The sequence below is a fragment of the Protobothrops mucrosquamatus genome, unplaced genomic scaffold, assembly GCF_001527695.2.
Source record: "Protobothrops mucrosquamatus isolate PMUCROS unplaced genomic scaffold, P.Mucros_1.0 scaffold_159, whole genome shotgun sequence".
In the NCBI taxonomy this organism is placed as follows: Eukaryota; Metazoa; Chordata; class Lepidosauria; order Squamata; family Viperidae; genus Protobothrops; species Protobothrops mucrosquamatus.
The window spans coordinates 958,880-978,283 of record NW_015386235.1 but is presented as its reverse complement, the minus strand read 5'-3'; the positions used below and the strand labels follow the sequence as shown (position 1 = coordinate 978,283).

Genomic DNA, 19,404 nt, shown 5'->3' with positions numbered 1-19,404 from the left:
TGCCATGGTGCTCCGTGTTGGGGTGTAGCATTATAAACCCTGGACCCTGGAATGTATAAATGGAGAGGTTTGTGCAATGTGTGTTTCTTGTGAAATGTTATATAGCACAGACCTGTCATCTTGCTAATGAACATCAGTCCTGTAAAAAGTAGAAAAAAAGAGATCTATACCACTCCCGTTGCCCTCACTGTGAAAAACTTAGTTTACCCTTCAATGTATTGTCCCTTCCTACACATATCCTGCTCTTGCAAAGCCCTGAGTGAGGGGAAAAAATGCGTAGAGGTTTGGGAAATGTTTACCGGATCCATTGGATGAACCTATTTCATGGCCCAACCTTTCTCCTAGCAGGGGAACTCCACCATAGTGCTAGATATAGGAATGCAGTGATTGGCTTCACCCATTCAGTTTAGTTATTACCTCTCACAGGGGGAGGGGGCAGGAGATCCCAGCTGAAGGCATAACACAGTCTGATCCATGGGGTGGGCTATGGAAAAGGCCAGCTGATTCCACGTGGCCTTCCCCAAAACTGCTGTGGGTGTGCCTGCGTGTATCAAAACCCAACTCTCACTGGGTATGGGTTGCACCAATTGTAACGGGCAATGCAATCCTTTCATTTTTCTAAAAAGTACAGCTGCACACCGTTTTCTGCCCTCTAGGCTGGACTGGTTATTTTCTCCTGCATCCTTCGTCTGACATGCTTTCTGCATTCTCCCCCATTTTTTTCAAAACTGGAAGGAACGTCTTGCCTTTTTCCTTTCGCTGTAATAATAACCATTATCATCCTAATAATTGTAAAATGTGTGATGGTTTTCCCCTGCTCTCAACAATTGCACATAAAAGGAATAGTCACTTTGTTTAAACTCTGTGCCAATGGAATCCAGGTCATTCTGGAGCAGAGGGAGGGAAGGAGGGAGGATGAGAGAACCCAAGAGAGGCTCCGGTTTTCTCCCCCTCCCATCCCTGGCTGAAGGAACAAGGGCCATATTGGAGTCACTGTCTTGTGTGTCTTTTTAATATACACTAATGTATAGATTATATATGGGGATCTAAATGTAAAGCTGAGCACTGTGCATAAGGAGAGAAGGTTTCTATAATAAAGATTGTAAACGAGGCTGTGATGTGTGAAAACTTCATGTCAGCATCAGGATCATGGTGTAGACAATACGGGATAGTGATTAGACAGCATCTGATCTGTGACCTAAAACTTCACTTAGTAACTGGAACGTCTTGTGGCTATTTCAGCGTGACTGGCCTTGAGGAATTGATACGAAAACAAAGCAGATAGAAATCGAAATGTGCCACAAATGCCTCAAAGTTTTCCTCATGGAGGAAAAATGGCTAAAAGAATCTGTGCTCATTTAATTTGGTTAGGATCATCAAGGGGTAACATCGACAAGGAGGAACCCACTTTGATTATAATAGAATTCAATGATGCACACATCTGAAAGAAGATGTTTTTAAACGTTTCCAGCTCACAGGGTATTGGATGTACAACTTTTGTGTAAGCCTCTTGGCTAATTGTCAGGGTTTTGCTAATCCTTTGCCTTGTACTTGGCAACATGCAGGACTGTTTTATGAAGCAACTTTTTTGAATCACTAAAGCTGCTCACATCTGGTGCAGCTGCTTTGAAAGCTGCTCCTGTCTCTTTCGGCAAAGGCACTGGACTTGCAAAGCGGTTGTAGAGCAAAAAAGGCAAGAAATGTAAGGTTACAATGTGAAACGGTGTCATGAAAATCACAAGACTTTATTTCCCATATGCAGAGGGTTTAAAATGGTACACTTAAATGGTAAAATACCATTTGTTTTACTTCTGAGAAAAATGTAACTTATGCTGTTCCTTGTCTCATTCCTATGCATCTGGCCCGGAAGGTTCAACTGTACACATTGGGGCAATGATTCAGAAAAGATCAGTCTACATTTCTGAAAAGCTCCTTTAATCAAATTTGAGGATTTCCACACGAGGAGCAGTCTTCAAAGTTGACTCTTCTGTAATAGAACAGCATTTACATACAGACAGGACACTATGAAAAGCTAAACACTCCGAAAACCTTAATCTAAACTATCATGATTACAATCGAAAACTATTCTGCAATTCTATTGCTGGTTGGAAAGATGTCCTAGTAATTTTGGCACGTATAAAAATATAAAAAAGGAGGGAGCCCACAGTTCAACACTGTAATCGACAAACTTAAAGCCTCAGAGACATTTGGTGAAACCAGCATTTCCCCATCCTTCAACAGACTGTTCGATGGAGGGACACTCTTACCACCTGATTCATGATTTCTTCCTGACAAACCCCTCACACCATCTCCAAGAGCTGAGCAAGCTGAGCGAAAGCCACTTCCCATATCAGATGTTTCCTTTTTAAGCCTGCATCTCTTTCACTAACCCAGGAAGAAATTCCAAAATGAAAAACAACAATCCCTTCAAACTGCAGCTGTACACATTTAACTTTAGTTCCTTTCAACTTCAATTAGGTGGTCGGATTTGTACCTGCGTGCTCTACAGGTGAGGAATGCAGTCTCTAAAGAATGAGGGAACATTCATAATCTACCACTCATAATCTACCACTGGGATTATGTGTCAGTATTTGTTACATAATTCTACTGGATTGTGAGTGATAAGAACATCTTTCAGAAAAACACAAAACTGCAATTTCCTACTTAGAATAAAGCATCTGTTAATTTCTTTCCCCTTTCCCATAATCACCCAGCATAGTATGCAGACTTACAAATGGGGGCATACGTGCTTTGCATCCTGTAGTAAAGTTGCAAGAGGCTTGCCTCACATTTTAACTGATTCATCCAGGTATGACTTAGAGAAAAAGCCTTTTTTATGATGCCTTATGACAATCTGGTAGAAAATGCCACGTAGTTTCTTACCTACTGCAAAACTATGTAGGCAGGAAGAGAAGTCTACTTATACTTGTATATATTTATACATAAATATACAAGATACTTATGTCTTAAACAGAACATTTCTAACTTAATGACTATATCAAGAATTGCAAACTATATACCAGGAAGTCCTCTGCTAGGATAACCAATGTGGTGCCTCCAGTTGGGTTTGATTATACCCCATACTGCTTAAATACTGACCATATCATGAGCATCCCGATTCCAGCAGTCCCAGTTTGAGCATGCTATAAGGTCTCTCTGATTTTACAACTCTAAATCTCCCTCCATATTAGAGTGGGAACGGAAAGGGTGAGCAAAGTCGGCAACTCACTTCAAGAGAAGTATCATTGGCTTCACCCACTAGTCAACTGCATTTTTATCACAATGAGTTGTATGAATCCAGCTGAAGTGGTTAGTTTATGGCGCAAATGTGTTCTGCAAATTCAGAAAGACTTCGTGTTATACACGTGTATGGGTCAGTTTATGACCCATTCCTCACAGGTTTTTAAGCTTTTTTTTCCCCTTCAGCCTCAGCCAAGGGACTTGGGAATTGTTCCAAATACTTGAAAAGCCAGTAGCCTGCCAACCCCTGCACTACATCATTAAATGAGAAGTTCAGGAGATGGTGTAGATAATGATATTTGATAGCTGAAGTGAGCTATTAAGGACCCTGGCTTGGGAAAAGTAATACACCCAACAACTAGCTAGCAGATGTCATGAGACACAAAAATTATATCTGGTGTATTACACACATATTCTACCAAGTACAAAGGCAAATTGAAGCTGCCCACATGCAGTTCCAGAGGCAACTCCCCAAACAGCCAGCCAGCCAGCCCCACTTATCACTAAGACTGTAAAGACTTGAAGGAACCGGGCTAAGTAGTCAAAGTTTGATCAGAAGTGGAGTTAATGGTTGTTATATTCTGCTACATAACTAATAGGGTCCATGCCTTTCCTTCTAGAGACCAAAAAACCAGGGAGTGTAGAAGGACTTTTGTTAAATGATCATAAAAGCTTAGATGGAAAGTCCTTTTTAAGGAAAACTATGTCTTTAATTATTGCTTCTTCCCATCATTTTCAAAACCACGTGATCAAAAGAATATGATCAGTATGGACCATTTCATTTGTATATGTTGTACACTACTTAGAGCTGTGCAGAATTTCAGGTTGGGTCTATTCTCTTTAAGTATTGTACAAGAACCATCTGAATTCCAAATGACCTGAATATAGTTGTGAGATAAAATAGCTGCATTCACACGTAATTGTAAAGCCAGATTTAGGATTATGATTTGTGATTATGCTTTATGCATCCTACCCTATTAGACTGTGCACATGAAGCTAATCTAAAAGTAAACAAATTGAATTGCACTTTATTGCCATGCAGGAGCCAGGACAAGGTTTGAAGTTTTCTACAGTAATTTGGTCTTGGAAAGAAACAAAAGTTCTTTTGCTTAAATACACTCAAAAGTGGGGGGGGGGCCAGCTCCACACCTTTGAACTGGAATGTATAGTCTGCAATACCTTATTAAGGTTATCAAATCTGGACTGCAGAAATGCAATCTCCAGATGCTAATTTAGATATTAAAATAAATTACCATTTGATGCCATTTTGTGGGTATTTTGCACATCATAATAATCTCCTTTACCAGCACTTGAGAGTTAGCTTTCCCTTTTGCATTCATGAAAAAAATCCTCTTAAAATTAATAAGTGATTACCCTCCATCCTTCATTCAAAGGTTTAGCTAAATCTTCTCCAGATTGGCTTGTACCCTTTTGCTGCCAAACCTCATACAAGTTGCTTTACTTGGTGCCTCCATCTAAATACCAAGAGTTCAGAATCTCTAAGAGGCGGTGATGCAGTTCAAGAATAAGCAAGATAAATACCCATCCTAACTCTATTTCAGTCTTAGCTCTGCTATAAACATATGGGGTGGGGGGTGGGGGTGGGAAGGCTGAAGCATTCTGCTCTACAAAATCTCAGCCCACTATGTGCAATATAGTGATAAATGATATAGGCCTAAGTAATGGGGTTGTTCTAATACTGTTTCTGAAGCCCTTAGAACAGTGGCATTATGCAAATAATGAATAATACATTGAAAGCCCCCAAAATAATAATCCAGCCATCTCTGGAACAGCCTCCTGCAATCCAGGAAATTCCCAGCTAGCTGAAACATTTGGAAACTGTAGTTTCGACACATCTGGACCACACCTTGTGGGAGAAAACTGAATTAGGATAACACTGATTTCATTTGGTTCTGATCTCAATTTTTGTCCTTCTCTCAACCAGCAACTATGTATTCTAAACCAACAATTTACTATTGAGTTTTTTTTTTAATTATAGTTTTCTTTCATTGTGATTCTTTCTTTTCCAAAGCAAAACAATATGGATGCCGATGGGGAATACTTAACATTAAACTGGAACGTTAGGCTGATTTCAGTCCATTTCCTCTCAGCGGCAGGCCAGGAGTTCTGCTGAGTTTGGTGTAAGCTGGAGGCAACTGTATCTTCCGCAGGAACTCAACGGCCAGGTTGCTAGATGGAGGCAAGCAGAGAAACAAGCAGCAGAGGCATCTGTTGGAAGGAAAGAGAGCCGTTCCAGAGGAAAGGGAAACCAATGCTGATGGTCTAGGATCCAGCCTCTTGTTCTTGGCCCACAGCTTCCAGGAGCAGCCCCATCGGCGTGCGCTTAAGTCCAATGTTCTCGATTTTGTTCTCAATCTTGTTTTTAATGTTCCGCAGACGCAGGGAGGCATGGATGAGGCTCACTGCAAAGGAATGAGTTGCTCATTGGTAACAGAGGAATAGGCAGAACCACCTCCTCCCGCTTCGCACCAGAATTTCAACACACTCCCTATTCCCTTAAATCAGTCCTCCTGAATGGACAGTCAGTATGCTTATATTCCTTAGGTAGGGGAAGATGCAGGGTGGGGAATCTCTGGCCCTTCAGATCAGTTTCAGTTTTATAAAAGAGAGACAGGGAGGAAGAAAGCCCACCAGAGTCTGCAAACCCAAACAAGCCAGCAAGCCAAGCTGTCAGCTTTCAGTTTCCCCTTTATTAAAAAAAGCAAACAAACCAAAACTTGCCATCGTTTTCCTACTCAGAGTATGGCATATTAATAAGGGGTATTAAAAGCAGCGACACTTCTTGAAGTGCCACAGTTTTTTTTTTGCTCTTGTAGATCATGCAACTTGTTTGAAGCCTGAGCAAAAATCTCTTCCCCATCTTCTCTCTACATGAAGCCACGGGCAGCATATGGGTTGCAGCATAAGATGGGAAAACGAAGCATTTGGCAGCGTCTGCTTCTGTGTTTTTCTATTGATCCTTACTACAGGAAAAGAAGACACATGTCCTCTCATGCTAAATGAAATCCAATTCTCTTTGCTTGCATGTCTCACCAAAGTCTACCCTTGGAAAATTCTGCCCACCACATCCTGAGAATGAAGCATGCATTCTGCACAACTGTAAACAGATTGGGAGCGACACAACAGATGTAGGGAGCAGCAGGCATACTGGCTGCACCGATGCCGCATAGCCTTCCCAGGCTGGGAACTCACACATTATGGGCAGAGCGATGAAAATCAAGAAGGTGGCAGACCCTTCGAAAAGAGACACCAGGAAATACACAGCACCAAGGACGGCAAAGAAACACAGGCCAGGGTAATTCCGCCGGAAGCGTCGCATGGGAGGCTTGTTCTCAGCTGCCCAGACAAAACCTCCAAAGAGCAGACACAGGAGTAGGCAGCTTAGCAGAATCAGCATGGGTTGGAAGTACCTGCAGAATGAGACCCCCAGAGTCAATCTTCACTTCAACCCATAGGGAAGTACCATATGCAATTCGGATGTGCATTCAATCCAGAAGACGTTTTTGGGTGGCCCACTCTGAGGCCCTTCTGTAGTTGCTGATGGTTTGGGATCTCCTAAACACCTGGAATGAGGGAAATGGGTGAGGAACATGATGAGGGCCTGAAGGTCCCTCTGGTGCATTTGCTGAGGGTCCCAGATCTGAGGGGGATGGCGTCTATAGAGACCTTCCAATGGGAGACCGTTCCAAAGAGCCAGCCCTATATGGAAAAATGCTTCCAGGCTTCGTCCCCCTTGAACAAAGGTGAACAAAGCCTGTTTTCCTCCTGAAAACAGGGAATAACCCTGTGGTGGCGAACCTATGGTACGAGTGCCACAGATGGCACGCAGAGCCCTCTCTGTGGGCACGCGCGCCCTCGCCCCAGTCCTAGGCCTTCAGCTGGGCTTTATAAAACCTTTTCGCTTTAGGCCTCCGCCCCCGTGTGCAAAAAAAAAAAAAGGTTCAGTCAATTTCAACTTCTCGCGGGAAAAAAAAAGATCTCGTAAAGTTGGAACTGATTGATTGAACTTTTTAGTCCCACCCAGTCTGCCGTTACCACTGCAGCCACGCCCACCCAATTGGCCACGCCCACCCAATGGGTCATGCCCACCCAGCACCCGATGATACATAAGTGGGTTTTGGGTTGCAGTTTGGGCACTCGGTCTCTAAAAGGTTCGCCATCACTGGAATAACCAGTCAGATCTGCGGGTCACCTCCAGTGGTGAGAAGTGATGCTGCAATGAACTTAGAGCCAAGCCCTAAAAAGGGCTTTTATGCATTAAAACCAGTAGTTTAAATTCAACTTGGAAGCTACTAGGGATCCTGTGGAGGGACTTCAGTGCAACTGTGAGCCCCTGGGCTGTTGCATTTGGTGCCTATTGAAAGTTTGGGTTAGTCTTGAAAGGCAGCCCTATGTACAGGTAGTCCTCGACTTACGACCACAATTTTGGGAATCAGAAGGTCCATTGCTAAGTAAAAGGCTGTCGTTCAGTGAGTGGTGCCTCATTTTATGAGTGTTTTCTCCCTGGTTGTCAAGTGGGAATCACTGCCGTTGTTAAGTGAGTCACACAGTCATTAAGCAAACCTGGCTGCCTCCACTGGCTTTCAGAAATTGGGTTGGGAAGGTCGCCAATGGCAACCGGGGGGCCTCGAGCAGCTGGAACCCCTGTGAATGAATACAGGCTGATTGCCAAGTGCCCGAATTTTGATCACGTGACCATGGCGATGCTGCAGTGGTTGTACATGTGAAAGGACTAGGTCATAAGTCACCCTTTTCAGTGCCGTTGCAACTTTGAATGGTTGCTAAACAAACAGTGGTAAGCCAGGGATTACCACCTGATCAGTGTGCCGCACTAATCTAAGCAGGGCGATGAGGGCAATAAGGCCCTAGCAAGGTCCTTACATCCAGGTGAAGCTGGCACACAAGGTAAAGCTGGGCAAAACCTCCCCACTGCCTCCACTGGGTTGCTCCAGTCAGAGTCAAACTACTCCCTGGTAGCTTCACTTGGATAAATACCGAATAATGGAAGAGAGAACTTGACCCCTGTGGTATAGATACAACCTTGACTGACAACCATTTGTTTAGTGACTGAAGTGACAACAGCAGGAGGGGAAAATGACTTACAACCGTTTTTCACACTGATGACCATCGCAGCCTCCCCATGGTCACGTGATCAATGTTCAGATGCTTGGCAACTGGCATGCACTTATGACGGTTGCAGTGTCCCGGGGCTTTTTTGGGGGGGGGGGCACACTGCAGCTTCAAAAAAGCCCAGCTTGACTCTGCAGCCAGGCCAGTCATGCCTTGCCAGAAGTGGGAACAAGAAGATGGCGAAGGTGAGCTGGAACAGCAGAGTGCAAGGTGGGGATGGCAACTGCAGCTGGGACTGGGGTTTCCTGGGGTGTGGCAACCAGCCCCAGAGCTGCACAGTTCCAGGGCTGCTTGCTGCCCTGTAAGGCAGGTTGCATGGTGGTCAAAAGGGCAGAGATGGGGAGAGAGGCAGACAGAGCGGAGTTGGAAGCAGCCCCTTAGCAAGGTTGGGAGGGACCAGGCTCAGAATGACTTGGATTGAGGTGGGTCCCCAGGTTATGACTGGTGGAATTCATTTATTAAGGGCAATGGGAAGTGCCATCACTAAGCAATAGTGATAACAGTCACATGACATTGTGTCCTACGACCACATCACTTAATGACAAGAGACTCCATTCCCAATTATGGCCTCAAGGGTGCCATAATTGCCACTACCACTCAATCTCTTCGTCCCTACCACTACAAGGAAGTGGCACGTGGAAGACCACTGTTATTTCAAGCAGTTTAATGACATATTTTGATTTCATTTTCCCATTTAACAAAGTCTAGAAGTTTAGCGCTCATTCCCTGCTAGTTTTTAAGGAGGGGAAGAAATTTTCATTTAGCTTCAAAGTTTTTCTTGCTGTGAAAGTTTCAGACTTTTGATTCCCATCTCAGAGTCATGTGCCACCCAGTCAAGGGCAGATCTTACAGTCTCCTGACCACAGCAGGGCCTTGAAGTCATGGTCACAGGTTTTGATAAAAACCTCGGGGTTGTTTTTGTTTCTGTTGGGTACTGCGAAAATTGGCCACCCTTGGTGTACTTCTATTATTAAGGAGCTCCTAGGTGGAGCTTGTAAGGGATTTGAGTTTTATCCTACTTGATATGTATGCTTTTTAAGGTTATGCTGTCTAATTTGTTTGCTTTAGCTAATAATAACTTTTAAAATCCCTTTATTTACTGGGGTGTTCATTGTCTCTGGTTCCAAAAGAACCAATTGCCTGGGCACCTGATTTCTGCCCTGGCACTTGCCAAAACACTACTGACTAGAATCATCCACTAGAGCAGAAATACCATAAAAATGCCTCCAATCCACTGATGATGATCCAAAAGATACCAAAGTTCACTGAGAAAAGGGCCACCACAGATGCACCAGCCCTATGCAGGGGTCAGTGACAAAAGCTGTTTCAGTCACATGCCTGAGCCTAAACTTTGACGGATAAGAGTCCACACAATTCCATTTTCAAAGAGCTATTCAAACATAGTTTCTCAGAGCAGCATTTGCAGACTCTGCTGCCTGGGGTGTACACAGGAAGACTATCTCGTTGTTACAGTTATGCTACAGAGTAGACTTTCCTCGCACTGTAGTTTTAAATTTGAGTACCAAAAGCCCAGGAGGCAGCTCCAATTTGCCATCTTCCAGATGCGTTAGGATTACAATTCTGATTTCCCATTTGTTGGCCATGCCGGTTCCATCGCCCACAGTTCCCCCCTACCCACCCCAGGGTCATTAAAGGCACAGGCACTTCTTTCGCATTGGCCCCTCGGATTAATCAGGGTTTCTCAACCTTGACAACTTTAAGATGTATGGACTTCAATTCCCAGAAGTCCCCAGCCAGCCATGCTGGCTGGGGAATTCTGGGAATTGAAGTCCATACATCTTAAAATTGTCAAGGTTGAGAAACCCTGGTATTAATGTTCAAAATTGCAGGAGCATTTTAAGAAAATAAAAAATGGCAATTTTCCCGCTTACATCACTTTTTCCCCTTCCCAAGATTGAAGCGGAGATTGTTCTTTGTTTCCGTATCCCACCTTCGGATGATGAAATGTCTTCAAAAAAAAAACAACACCCCGCCCTTCTCCATCTTAGTTCGGCCCTTCGCCTCTACCAACTAAGCCTGCCCATTGTTCGGTAACCGAGTCTCTCCCCCCCCAGCCCCCCGCGCCCAATCCTCGCCTCCCGCCGGACTTCGCACAATCGGACTCTCCTTCTTCCGGCCGCGCTCCGCCCGCCGCCGTGGCACTCACCCGCCCAGCAGCAGCCCCGCGCCCAGCAGCAGCAGGTAATTGCTCTGGTAGTACAGGAGGTTGTTAACCACGCGGTTGTGCCAGCGCTGCAGGTCCCGCACGTCGGGGGCAGCCAAGCGAGTGGAGCCCAGGAGAAAATCATCCAGCCTCCGAATTGGGGGCAGCCGCACCTCGGACATTTTCGCTCGCTCGGGGCGGGAGGAACTACCATCCCCACAATGCATTGCGGCGATAGACCTGCCGGCAGGAAGACATGGAAACAGGAATGTTGCGGAGGAGACGGGGCAGGGCAGGGCGTCGCCTTTAGCCGCCGATGGACTCGCTTTCTTTTCTTTGTCTTCTGTAACTCAGGGATATTAATTGCCTTATAGCAACAACAAAGGTACGGCTCCTCCAAGGAAACGTTGAGGACTTCTACAAAGACCTGTAGGCAACTGTATAAGCTACTTATTGATACAATAGGCCAGTGATGGCAAACCTTTTAGAGACCGAGTGCCCAAAAGTAGGGTTGCCAGGTGTCCACTATTTGAGCGGACAGTCCGCTTTTTTCACATTATGTTCACTATTTTTTTCACAAAATAGTGGACATTTTTTTTATTCAAAAGCTTTATGATGAAATGGTACGTAATCTAAAGCTCTACAGTCTACTTTTTTTACTACTTAACCTCCCCCCCTCCCGCTTGTCCGCTATTTTTTGGAAGCAGACCTGGCAACCCTACCAAACTGCAATCCAAAACCCACTTATTTATTGCAAAGTGCCAGGTGGGTGTGGCCCACTGGGTGGGTGTGGCTATGGTGGTCATGGCAGACTGGGTGGGTATGGCCAATGTGGGTGTGGTCACCTGGATGTTGCTCGTGGGGAGGGATGCCTGTGGGGAACGGGCAGGGTTGGGGGAGATCCAGGGGGGTCTCTGGCAGGTGGGGCGGTGGGCAGGAGGCTCGTCCTGCGGGCTAAGGCAAGGCGAGACAGGGTGGGGGTGCCATTTTCACAAGGCAAGACAAAGGAAGAGCCGGGGTGGCTGCTTCCTGACACCATCGCCCCCCCCCTGCACAGAGAGGTCAGCAAGCACATGGGGGCCAACAGTGTCCATCAGCAGCCACAGCCTGCCGGCCCCTCAACTGGTACACTCTGGGGCTGTGGAGCCCACCGTCAGCAGTTCAGAGAAGCAGCCTCTGAGCTGGACGGACAGCCGACAGATGAGGCGATGCAGTGCCCCGGAAAAGGAGAGTATGCGAGGCCAGGAGGGATGGGGAGGGAGGGAAACCAGCCATGCTGAGATGCATCTGGCCACATGGGACCTCAGCGAGTTAGCGTGTGGCTACTGAAGCACGGTTGCCATCTCAGGGGCATGGCGTGTGTGCCCGCAGAGAGGGCTCTGAGTGCCGCCTCTGGCACGTGTACCATAGGTTCGCCACAACTGCAATAGGGTAAGCTACCTGAAAAGTCTAGCATGGCTTTTGAAAACAAATTGAGATGGGCCAAATAAACAGAAATGAAAGAAAGCGAGATCGGCTTTTGTGGCTTCTTCTGCTGTATTATCTTAAATATTAAATGAATTGATGGATCAATGACTCCAACTCTTTGCCAGATGCAAATTTCCTTTGTTACAGTATCCCCCAGATGTGGCCATCTGGCTTCTATTTCACTGCCTCCAGTAAAGTGAAGTCCACCACAGTTCCACTATTGGGTACCATTAGGATTTTTCTGATTTTAAACCAAAACCTACTTCTTTGGTGTGTGAACATGTTTTTTGGTCCTGTTCTTGAAACAAGTCTAAAAAGCTTGCCTTTTCTACAGCTCTTCAGATACCTGGAAACAATCATTGGCGTCTCTCCATTGCCTTCTCCAGCTAAGTGCCTCCAGTATGTTTTTCTTTAGAGGCCCTCATCTTGATCGCTCTCCTCTGGAAATGCTTCAGTGTGTCAATCTTCTTCCTAAAATGCAGTGTCTGGAACTGGATATATCATTCTAGTGTGTCCTGAGCAATGCACAATAGAAAGGAAGATGGCTTGTTTTTCTTGATCCTGATACTGTTCTTCAGTTGGTGAAGTTTAGGGCAGGCTTTGCTTTTTTTTATTTTCAGCAGCACCACATTTACCTCTGGCTCTGATCCATCAAGATTCCCCAAATCTTTTTTTTTTTCCTGTGCTGCTACCCAATATGATTGTCCATCTTCTACCTCTGATTTTTGAAATTCACCTTACTAGTTTCCACCCAATGTTCTAGATTTTGGAGATTCTCCTGAATCTTGATACTGTCTGGTAAAATGTTAATTCCTGTGTGATCAACAAACCTTGGAGAAGGGGAGTGTCATGGGAAAGACACAACAGGCACAAAAGACACAATAAATAAATGGCAATGCTGGGATTGGAAGGTTGGGTTTTTGCTTTTTATCATTGCAGTCCCATTTGTGTCTGGTCTTTCTTTTTCCAGAAACATCATTCCATTTATAAGATGCTCACATTTAGCTTATTGTATATTGGAGCCTGATCATGTCAGTAATCACTCTCAGCTACCATTACTGCTCACAGAAATTCTTGGGTTTTTTCTTCACAACTATTCTCCTACATATATGACATCAAACCATAGGGCAATTTTAATGTAGTATGATGTGTAAATGCAGTCAAAGTTGAATGTCCCTCAAGTGCTAAGAAAATAGCAAATTTTTCAGCGAACAATGTAAGATTTCTAGCTATGTGATAGAATTGAATTTAATAAATACACAAATAAAATGCTAGAAGCTTTTTTTGGGGGGGAAAAAATTAAAAAGTCCAAAATCTCACCACATCTTACTGGTTCTTAATCTTACAAAAATTCTTGTAAGACAATAGAGAACTTGGGAGATTTTGTGACTTCAAAAAATTCTGCTCAGCGTTTATTAATTAGAATGGTAGGGGGAGGCATTCACAATGGTAGTTATGAGTGCTATACTGTATTTATATAACTAAATACAATAATATTGTTATAGAGAGAGGTCAGAAAGAAGGCGGCACTAAAATTGATTAGTAGAAATGGAAAATAATTTAAAGCCACACAATTCATATGATGTTTAAATTAGATAAAGAAGAAGAGCAGAAGTATCTGTGTGATTGATTGTCTGCTCTAATCTACCTGCTCTTATAGAAGTAATAAGGAAGGCATCTAGTCCACCCTAGCCTTTTTCCTCTATGAGGGTGGGTTGCTATCTGGCCTTCTCCAATAAAGGATTACATACAGAATGACACTTCCCACATACATATAGACAATGGTTAAGATTTCACATCAGAATTTCAGTTCTTCAGAATGTCCTCCATCCTTTATTGATCACAGAATGTCAATTAAACAACATAAACATCTGTTATGGATTCTTAACGTTAACTGTGCCTTTTTCCTCCTCCCCAAATGCCCATCACTGTCGGGCGCATCCAGATACGTACCTCCTAAGGTACCAGGGTATAGGAAATACAGCGATCTGACAAGTTCTTGCTCCCCAAACTCAGCTGTATTTCTCAGTCCCACATGAATATGGCAGCTGAGCTAAAGCAGCAATAAGAACAGACTTCTGGAAAGGTGGCATCAAGAAATAAAGAATGCAGCTGTTGTCCAGAATTCACCCCACCCCCCATCTTACAGCAAGGTTCTTTCTGCCTTTGCCATCTCAGCACTCTGAAAACCTCTGCATTGTATCTAATGATGGTCTTCTGCCAGCAGAATTCCTGTTCCCTGCAGCTTTCCCCCACACCTCCAAATTTGTTAATGGAATATTAAGGAACCTCCTGGAACATATGGGGGCAAAGGTGGAGAGGAGAGGAAACTCCTGTTTGCTGCTTGTGCAACATTGGATTTCAATGCTTCAGCTTCACATGCTTTTGCCTGAACAATGGGAATAAAGCTACACTCAAAAGTCATCGTCGTCGCATATATCCAAGTAGACATCAAAAGCCTCACGGTTGCAATTTCCATCGGGAGTGAAGACATACTTATGGAAAGTACCATCCACACAGATAGCTGTTAAGAGTAGGAAACAGAATTGAACGTGGGTGAGAGATCAAGAATGGCATTCATGAGAACTCAAATGCATGAAGAGATCACATGGCAGAAAATCTACACTAGGTGCCACTAATAAATATAAGAAAACCAAACAGGGGAGAGAGGGAGTCCTTAACCTAAAGCAGATTGCTTTGCTATACTCAATGGCAGCATTGGACCCGGGTCATGGTTGCATGTGATACGCTTGAAGAGGGCCAACACATCTACTGCCTCTCATCAATGCCACTCACTCACCAATGACCGAGTTGACGTTCTTGGAGGTGTTTCTCCCAAAAGCGCAGATACAAGCAGACTCCGCTGGCACAGTGAAGCTGGCCAGGCTCCACTGAGAATCCACATACTGACCTATCATAGGCCCAACCTTTCCCACACGAGCCAATCTGCGAGAGAGCAGGAGAAACAATGGGATTAAAAGTATTACTGGTGACCATCTTTCATACCCATTTATATCACCATCCTCCCTGCCCCCCACACTACATACGCTGAGCGGCGATTTAATCGGGTATCTTTCAAGGCAAAGATATGGACAGTCCCTTTGTCACTGGATGCACAGAGAAATGAAGAGTCGTGGCTGAAGTTAATGCTGTGAGGAAGAAAGGAGTTTCAACTGGCAATTCAAGGTTTCTTCCTATGATCATGTCACTCTAATAGCAAATGCCTTCTTTTCAGTACATATTACTCCTGAAGAGGAGCCTGGTAAAATATCCCTTGACTTGAGCATCCCTTTCCAGAAATATTGGGAAGGCAACTCCCATAATTCCTAGCCTGCCTGGCTAGGGAGTAGGAGTTATATGGACATCATTATGGTGATGCCCCATAACAATCAATTAAATCCTTGGCGGTTTACATAGTAGAAAACAAAACATCCACAAAGCATAAAACAGAACTTTGGAACAGTGAAATAAGAACAAAATAACAAAAAACAAAATATGGTCCCAAGCAGATTAAAAATGGTTTTGTGAAGAGCTCTGTCTTCAACATCTCCCAAAATGTCCTTGCAACCCCAATCCAGGTTGAACTAGGTTGATCTGTATTAGGAGTTTAGCAATTCCTAAAGCTATTATTCTTGCCCACTCCAGACCACTGGGGCCTCTGAGAACACAACCAAACCTTGAACAGGATCATCTCACTGACACCCAGAACCCATAAGGAAAAGTCTATTGGAATGGGCCAAGAGCCTGCCAATTTTACCAGTATCTGAGATGAAACCTCTGAGAAACACATTAACAAGAAACGGGAGTGGCACCTATTCATAGAGTTGTTAAACTTGGACCAAGTCCTTAGATGTTGCCTTCAGCAGATTGTATCTCCGTGTTATGCAAAGTTTCACTTGCTTAGTTTGCAAGCTTGCTTCACTTGTTACACAATAGCACCTCAGGTTCCCTCACTTGTTTGCAAACTACTGGAGACGAACTGCTTTTCAGCTAGCAGAACAAACCAGTCTTTCTAACTGTGACTTGCAGTATTTGCTCTTCCAGTAATAGTGCATTGATTAATTTGATCTGCATGGCTCTTCCATTTGACAAATCATTCTCTGTGGTAAACAACAAGCTTAAAACAATGATAAAAGCAGCAAATTTCCCTAGGGTAGCACACATATCTGCATCGCTTACCCTCAAAAAATAGTACTCTGTACTCAGTACTCAGGCAAAAGACAAATTTTGAAACTTAAGAAGCAGGAAAGGTTTGAAACCTGAAGCCTTATTTTTCCATGTGCAGAATAAAACCATCCAGAATCGTGATCGCTATAACAATGTGGCTTGATCTGATCTCACCTTCTCAATTCAAAGCTACCTTTGAATAATATTCATCCTAATTCCATTGTGCCATTATCTGCCTCTGCTACAATCCCTCTGTGAGGTTTGCCTCAGTTAGAAGCCTCACCGTAGTACTTCATGATACAGGGCCTGGCATTTCCCAAGAAGTGGCATTAACAAGACTATCAGTTTCCCACCCCAAAGCCTGTAAATCAGGGGTGTCAAACTCATGTCACGTGACATGTCTTCCCCCCCTTGCTGGAGCTGGGGTGGGCGTGGCTTCCATGTGGCGCATCCAGCCCGCAGGCCGGCGGTTTGACACCCTGCTGTAAATAATTCAGCAATGCAGCTCATTCCCCTGTCTATTCTTTGTCTCCAGCAGTTGCAATTAACAGATTATTTATTTCTCCACTGCAGGCTTGCACTAATTCCTGCCAATGTTTTTTTTTTTTTAAGTAGTAAATTTATAGCTGCTGCCATTGCCTCCCAAAACAAGCCTCACCACTGTCAGCTCCAGCACGTCCACTAGCAGAAGAATAGTGCATCAGTAGTCCAGGTATTTCTCTGCAACCAACAGGGATTTTTAACTCATCCATGTGGCCCTTTTGATAAGTTTTGCAGGCCTGCCCTCTGGGGTGGATGGGTGGAGACTGAAGCAAGAGATCAATGGAGGTGCAAGGCAGCCTTTCTAAGTAGCCTAGCCCAGGTAAAGGCAGAGTTTCATGCAATTTGCGAGGGAGGACCTATGTGAAGTGGGAACAGAGGGAGTTCTCTCACCAATACAAAGTTGCTGGATCGGTCCCTCTCCTGAGCTCTACTAGCTTCTCCTTGGTCTGTGTGTCAAAGAGGCGGATGAGGGTCCCTTTCTTTGAGGCAGAGGCCACAACGGTGCCCTGTTGGTTGAGGGAGATACAGGCAATCTCGCTCTGATGAGCATTGATGGTGAATGGGGCAGACGAGGTGCCAGGCTTGGTGCTTGAAAGATCCTAAGGGGAGGACAAATCATAATTAAGAACAAACGAGATTTGATTTTGATTTCAACAGAATGGTTTGCAAAAGCATGCTTGGATATTCCCTTCTGTCCAATGCAGCCCATTACCAGACTATGCTTAAAACACCTGAATCAGAATTTGCTCATTACTGCATTAGCGACTTTATGTCTAAGACACCAGTGAAACAAATGATATATTAGAAAAATAAAATAATATCATATCCGAATCTAAGAGCACAACAGTAAAAGCAATATAAAGAAACTTAAGAAATAACAGTACAATGGTAAAATACAAGCAAATATGGAAGGAAGAAAAGGGTAAAGAGCGCCTGAGTTGAGCATAAATCTTCGCTCATAAGCATGTCTGTGTTTCTTTCCTGCTAATATGGAGATTAAATCCATACCCCAAGCCCCCTGCCCCAAATAAAATCAGAACTAATGCCATCAACATACAAAAAACACCACCCTGTAATAATAAACATGGGAAGAAAACAGAGCATGATCCAAGTCTTTGGCAACTTCCAATCTTTCTCATGCAAAATGAAAGCAAAAGAGCCCACCTGATAATCAAGTTGAAATTGGCCATGAAATGTACGGGGAAGGCGACCTGGGAAACTCAAGCTTCTGTTTTTAGTGAAAGCCTGGAGGAATAGGCCTAATAATGAAGCTGCAGAACCCTGTCTGAATCTGTGTACTGCAATGTTGGGTCTAGAGCAGGGGTAGGCAACCTTGGCTCTTTTATGACTCGTGGACTTCAACTCCCAGAATTCCTGAGCCAGCTATGCTCAGGAATTCTGGGAGTTGAAGTTCACGAGTCATAAAAGAGCCAAGGTTGCCTACCCCTGCTCTAGAATAAACATGACTAAGCCATTCTCCAACACTAAAAAAATCAATCCCTGGCATTGCTCTTTGCCCCATTTTACACAATCAACTAACACAGGTGACTCATTTGATTTCTATTTACAGGTTATCCTCAACTTATGATTGTCCATTTAGCACAGTGGTTCTCAACCTTTTTAATGCCGCGACCCCCAACCGGTCGTAAGTTGAGGACTAAACCAGTTGTAAGTCGAGGACTAAACCGGTCATAAGTCGAGGACTACCCAACCGGTCGTAAGTTGAGGACTTTCCCTGCCCGGGAGCACCGCGCATGCGTGGTTCCGCCCCCTGTGCCAGCCGAGGCGTAGCTGGCAAGCGGCAGAGACGGAGCAGGCCGACCACCAGCTGGCCCAGCCCAAGGGAGGTAAGGCACCCGCCGGAAAAGGGAAAAAAAATGGTGGACAAAAAAATGGCGGACAGCCTTGCTTGGCGACCCCCGTGAAATGGTCGATCGACCCCAAATGGGGTCCCGACCCATAGGTTGAGAACCGCTGATTTAGCAATTCAAAATTACAATGGCTTCCAAAAAACTGACTTATAACCTATCCTTGAAGTTATGACCACTGTATCACTCCTGCAGTCACATGATCATGATTTGGATGCTTGACAGCCAGTTTGCATTTACAACAGTGGCAGTGTCTTTTGGTCACGTGATCATGGTTTGTTACCTTCCCAGTCCATTTCTAACAAAGAAAGTCAATTGGGGAGGCCGGATTTGCTTAGCAACTGTGCGATTCACTTAATAGTACACGAGTCACTTAATGACCATGTTAAAATGGTCATAAAATTTGATCTGGTCATGTGACAACTCAGTTAATAACCACCTCGCTTAGTGACCAAAATTCTGATCCCAGTTGTGGTTTTAAATCAAGTGCTACCTGTACAGGTTACTTTGTGTGATAAATAGCACAATATTATGAAATATTTCAGAATCAAATGTGATTATCATCTGCCTATAAAGAAATACTGTCATCCTCACTAGCTTGCATAAGATTATGTTGTCTCCCTTTAGTATTGGGCATGGTACAATTTACTAAGATTTTTTCATGTCTATCCCATCATCTCCCTCACCCTACCACATAACACTCACCACAAGCTGTAAGCTGCCACACTTATGCCCAGGGAAAACCAGGAGCTGCTTTTCCAAACTGGGACAGAGATCACAAAGCCCTGAGGTGAGAGAGAGAGA

General features: G+C 44.3%; 2 protein-coding genes across 2 annotated transcripts in view; both read right to left on the bottom strand.

Annotated features, from left to right (window-relative positions):
* Window positions 1-5,265: 5,265 nt before the first annotated feature.
* PRAF2 (PRA1 domain family member 2) lies at window positions 5,266-10,749 on the bottom strand. Its single transcript, XM_015821088.1, has 3 exons — window positions 10,559-10,749; window positions 6,454-6,671; window positions 5,266-5,663 (listed from the first exon to the last, which is right to left on the bottom strand). The coding sequence occupies exons 1-3, from the start codon at window positions 10,735-10,737 to the stop codon at window positions 5,524-5,526; spliced, it is 537 nt and encodes a 178-aa protein (XP_015676574.1). The 5' UTR covers window positions 10,738-10,749; the 3' UTR covers window positions 5,266-5,523.
* Window positions 10,750-13,831: 3,082 nt separating this feature from the next.
* WDR45 (WD repeat domain 45) overlaps window positions 13,832-19,404 on the bottom strand; it is a 7,966-nt gene continuing 2,393 nt past the window's right edge. Inside the window, exons 5-9 of the mRNA XM_015821100.1 lie at window positions 19,306-19,385; window positions 17,123-17,331; window positions 15,070-15,171; window positions 14,823-14,968; window positions 13,832-14,546 (exon numbers count right to left, since the gene is read on the bottom strand). Coding sequence (XP_015676586.1) covers window positions 14,437-14,546; window positions 14,823-14,968; window positions 15,070-15,171; window positions 17,123-17,331; window positions 19,306-19,385 — 647 coding nt within the window. The 3' untranslated portion in view covers window positions 13,832-14,436. The remainder of the gene's footprint in view (window positions 14,547-14,822; window positions 14,969-15,069; window positions 15,172-17,122; window positions 17,332-19,305; window positions 19,386-19,404) is intronic.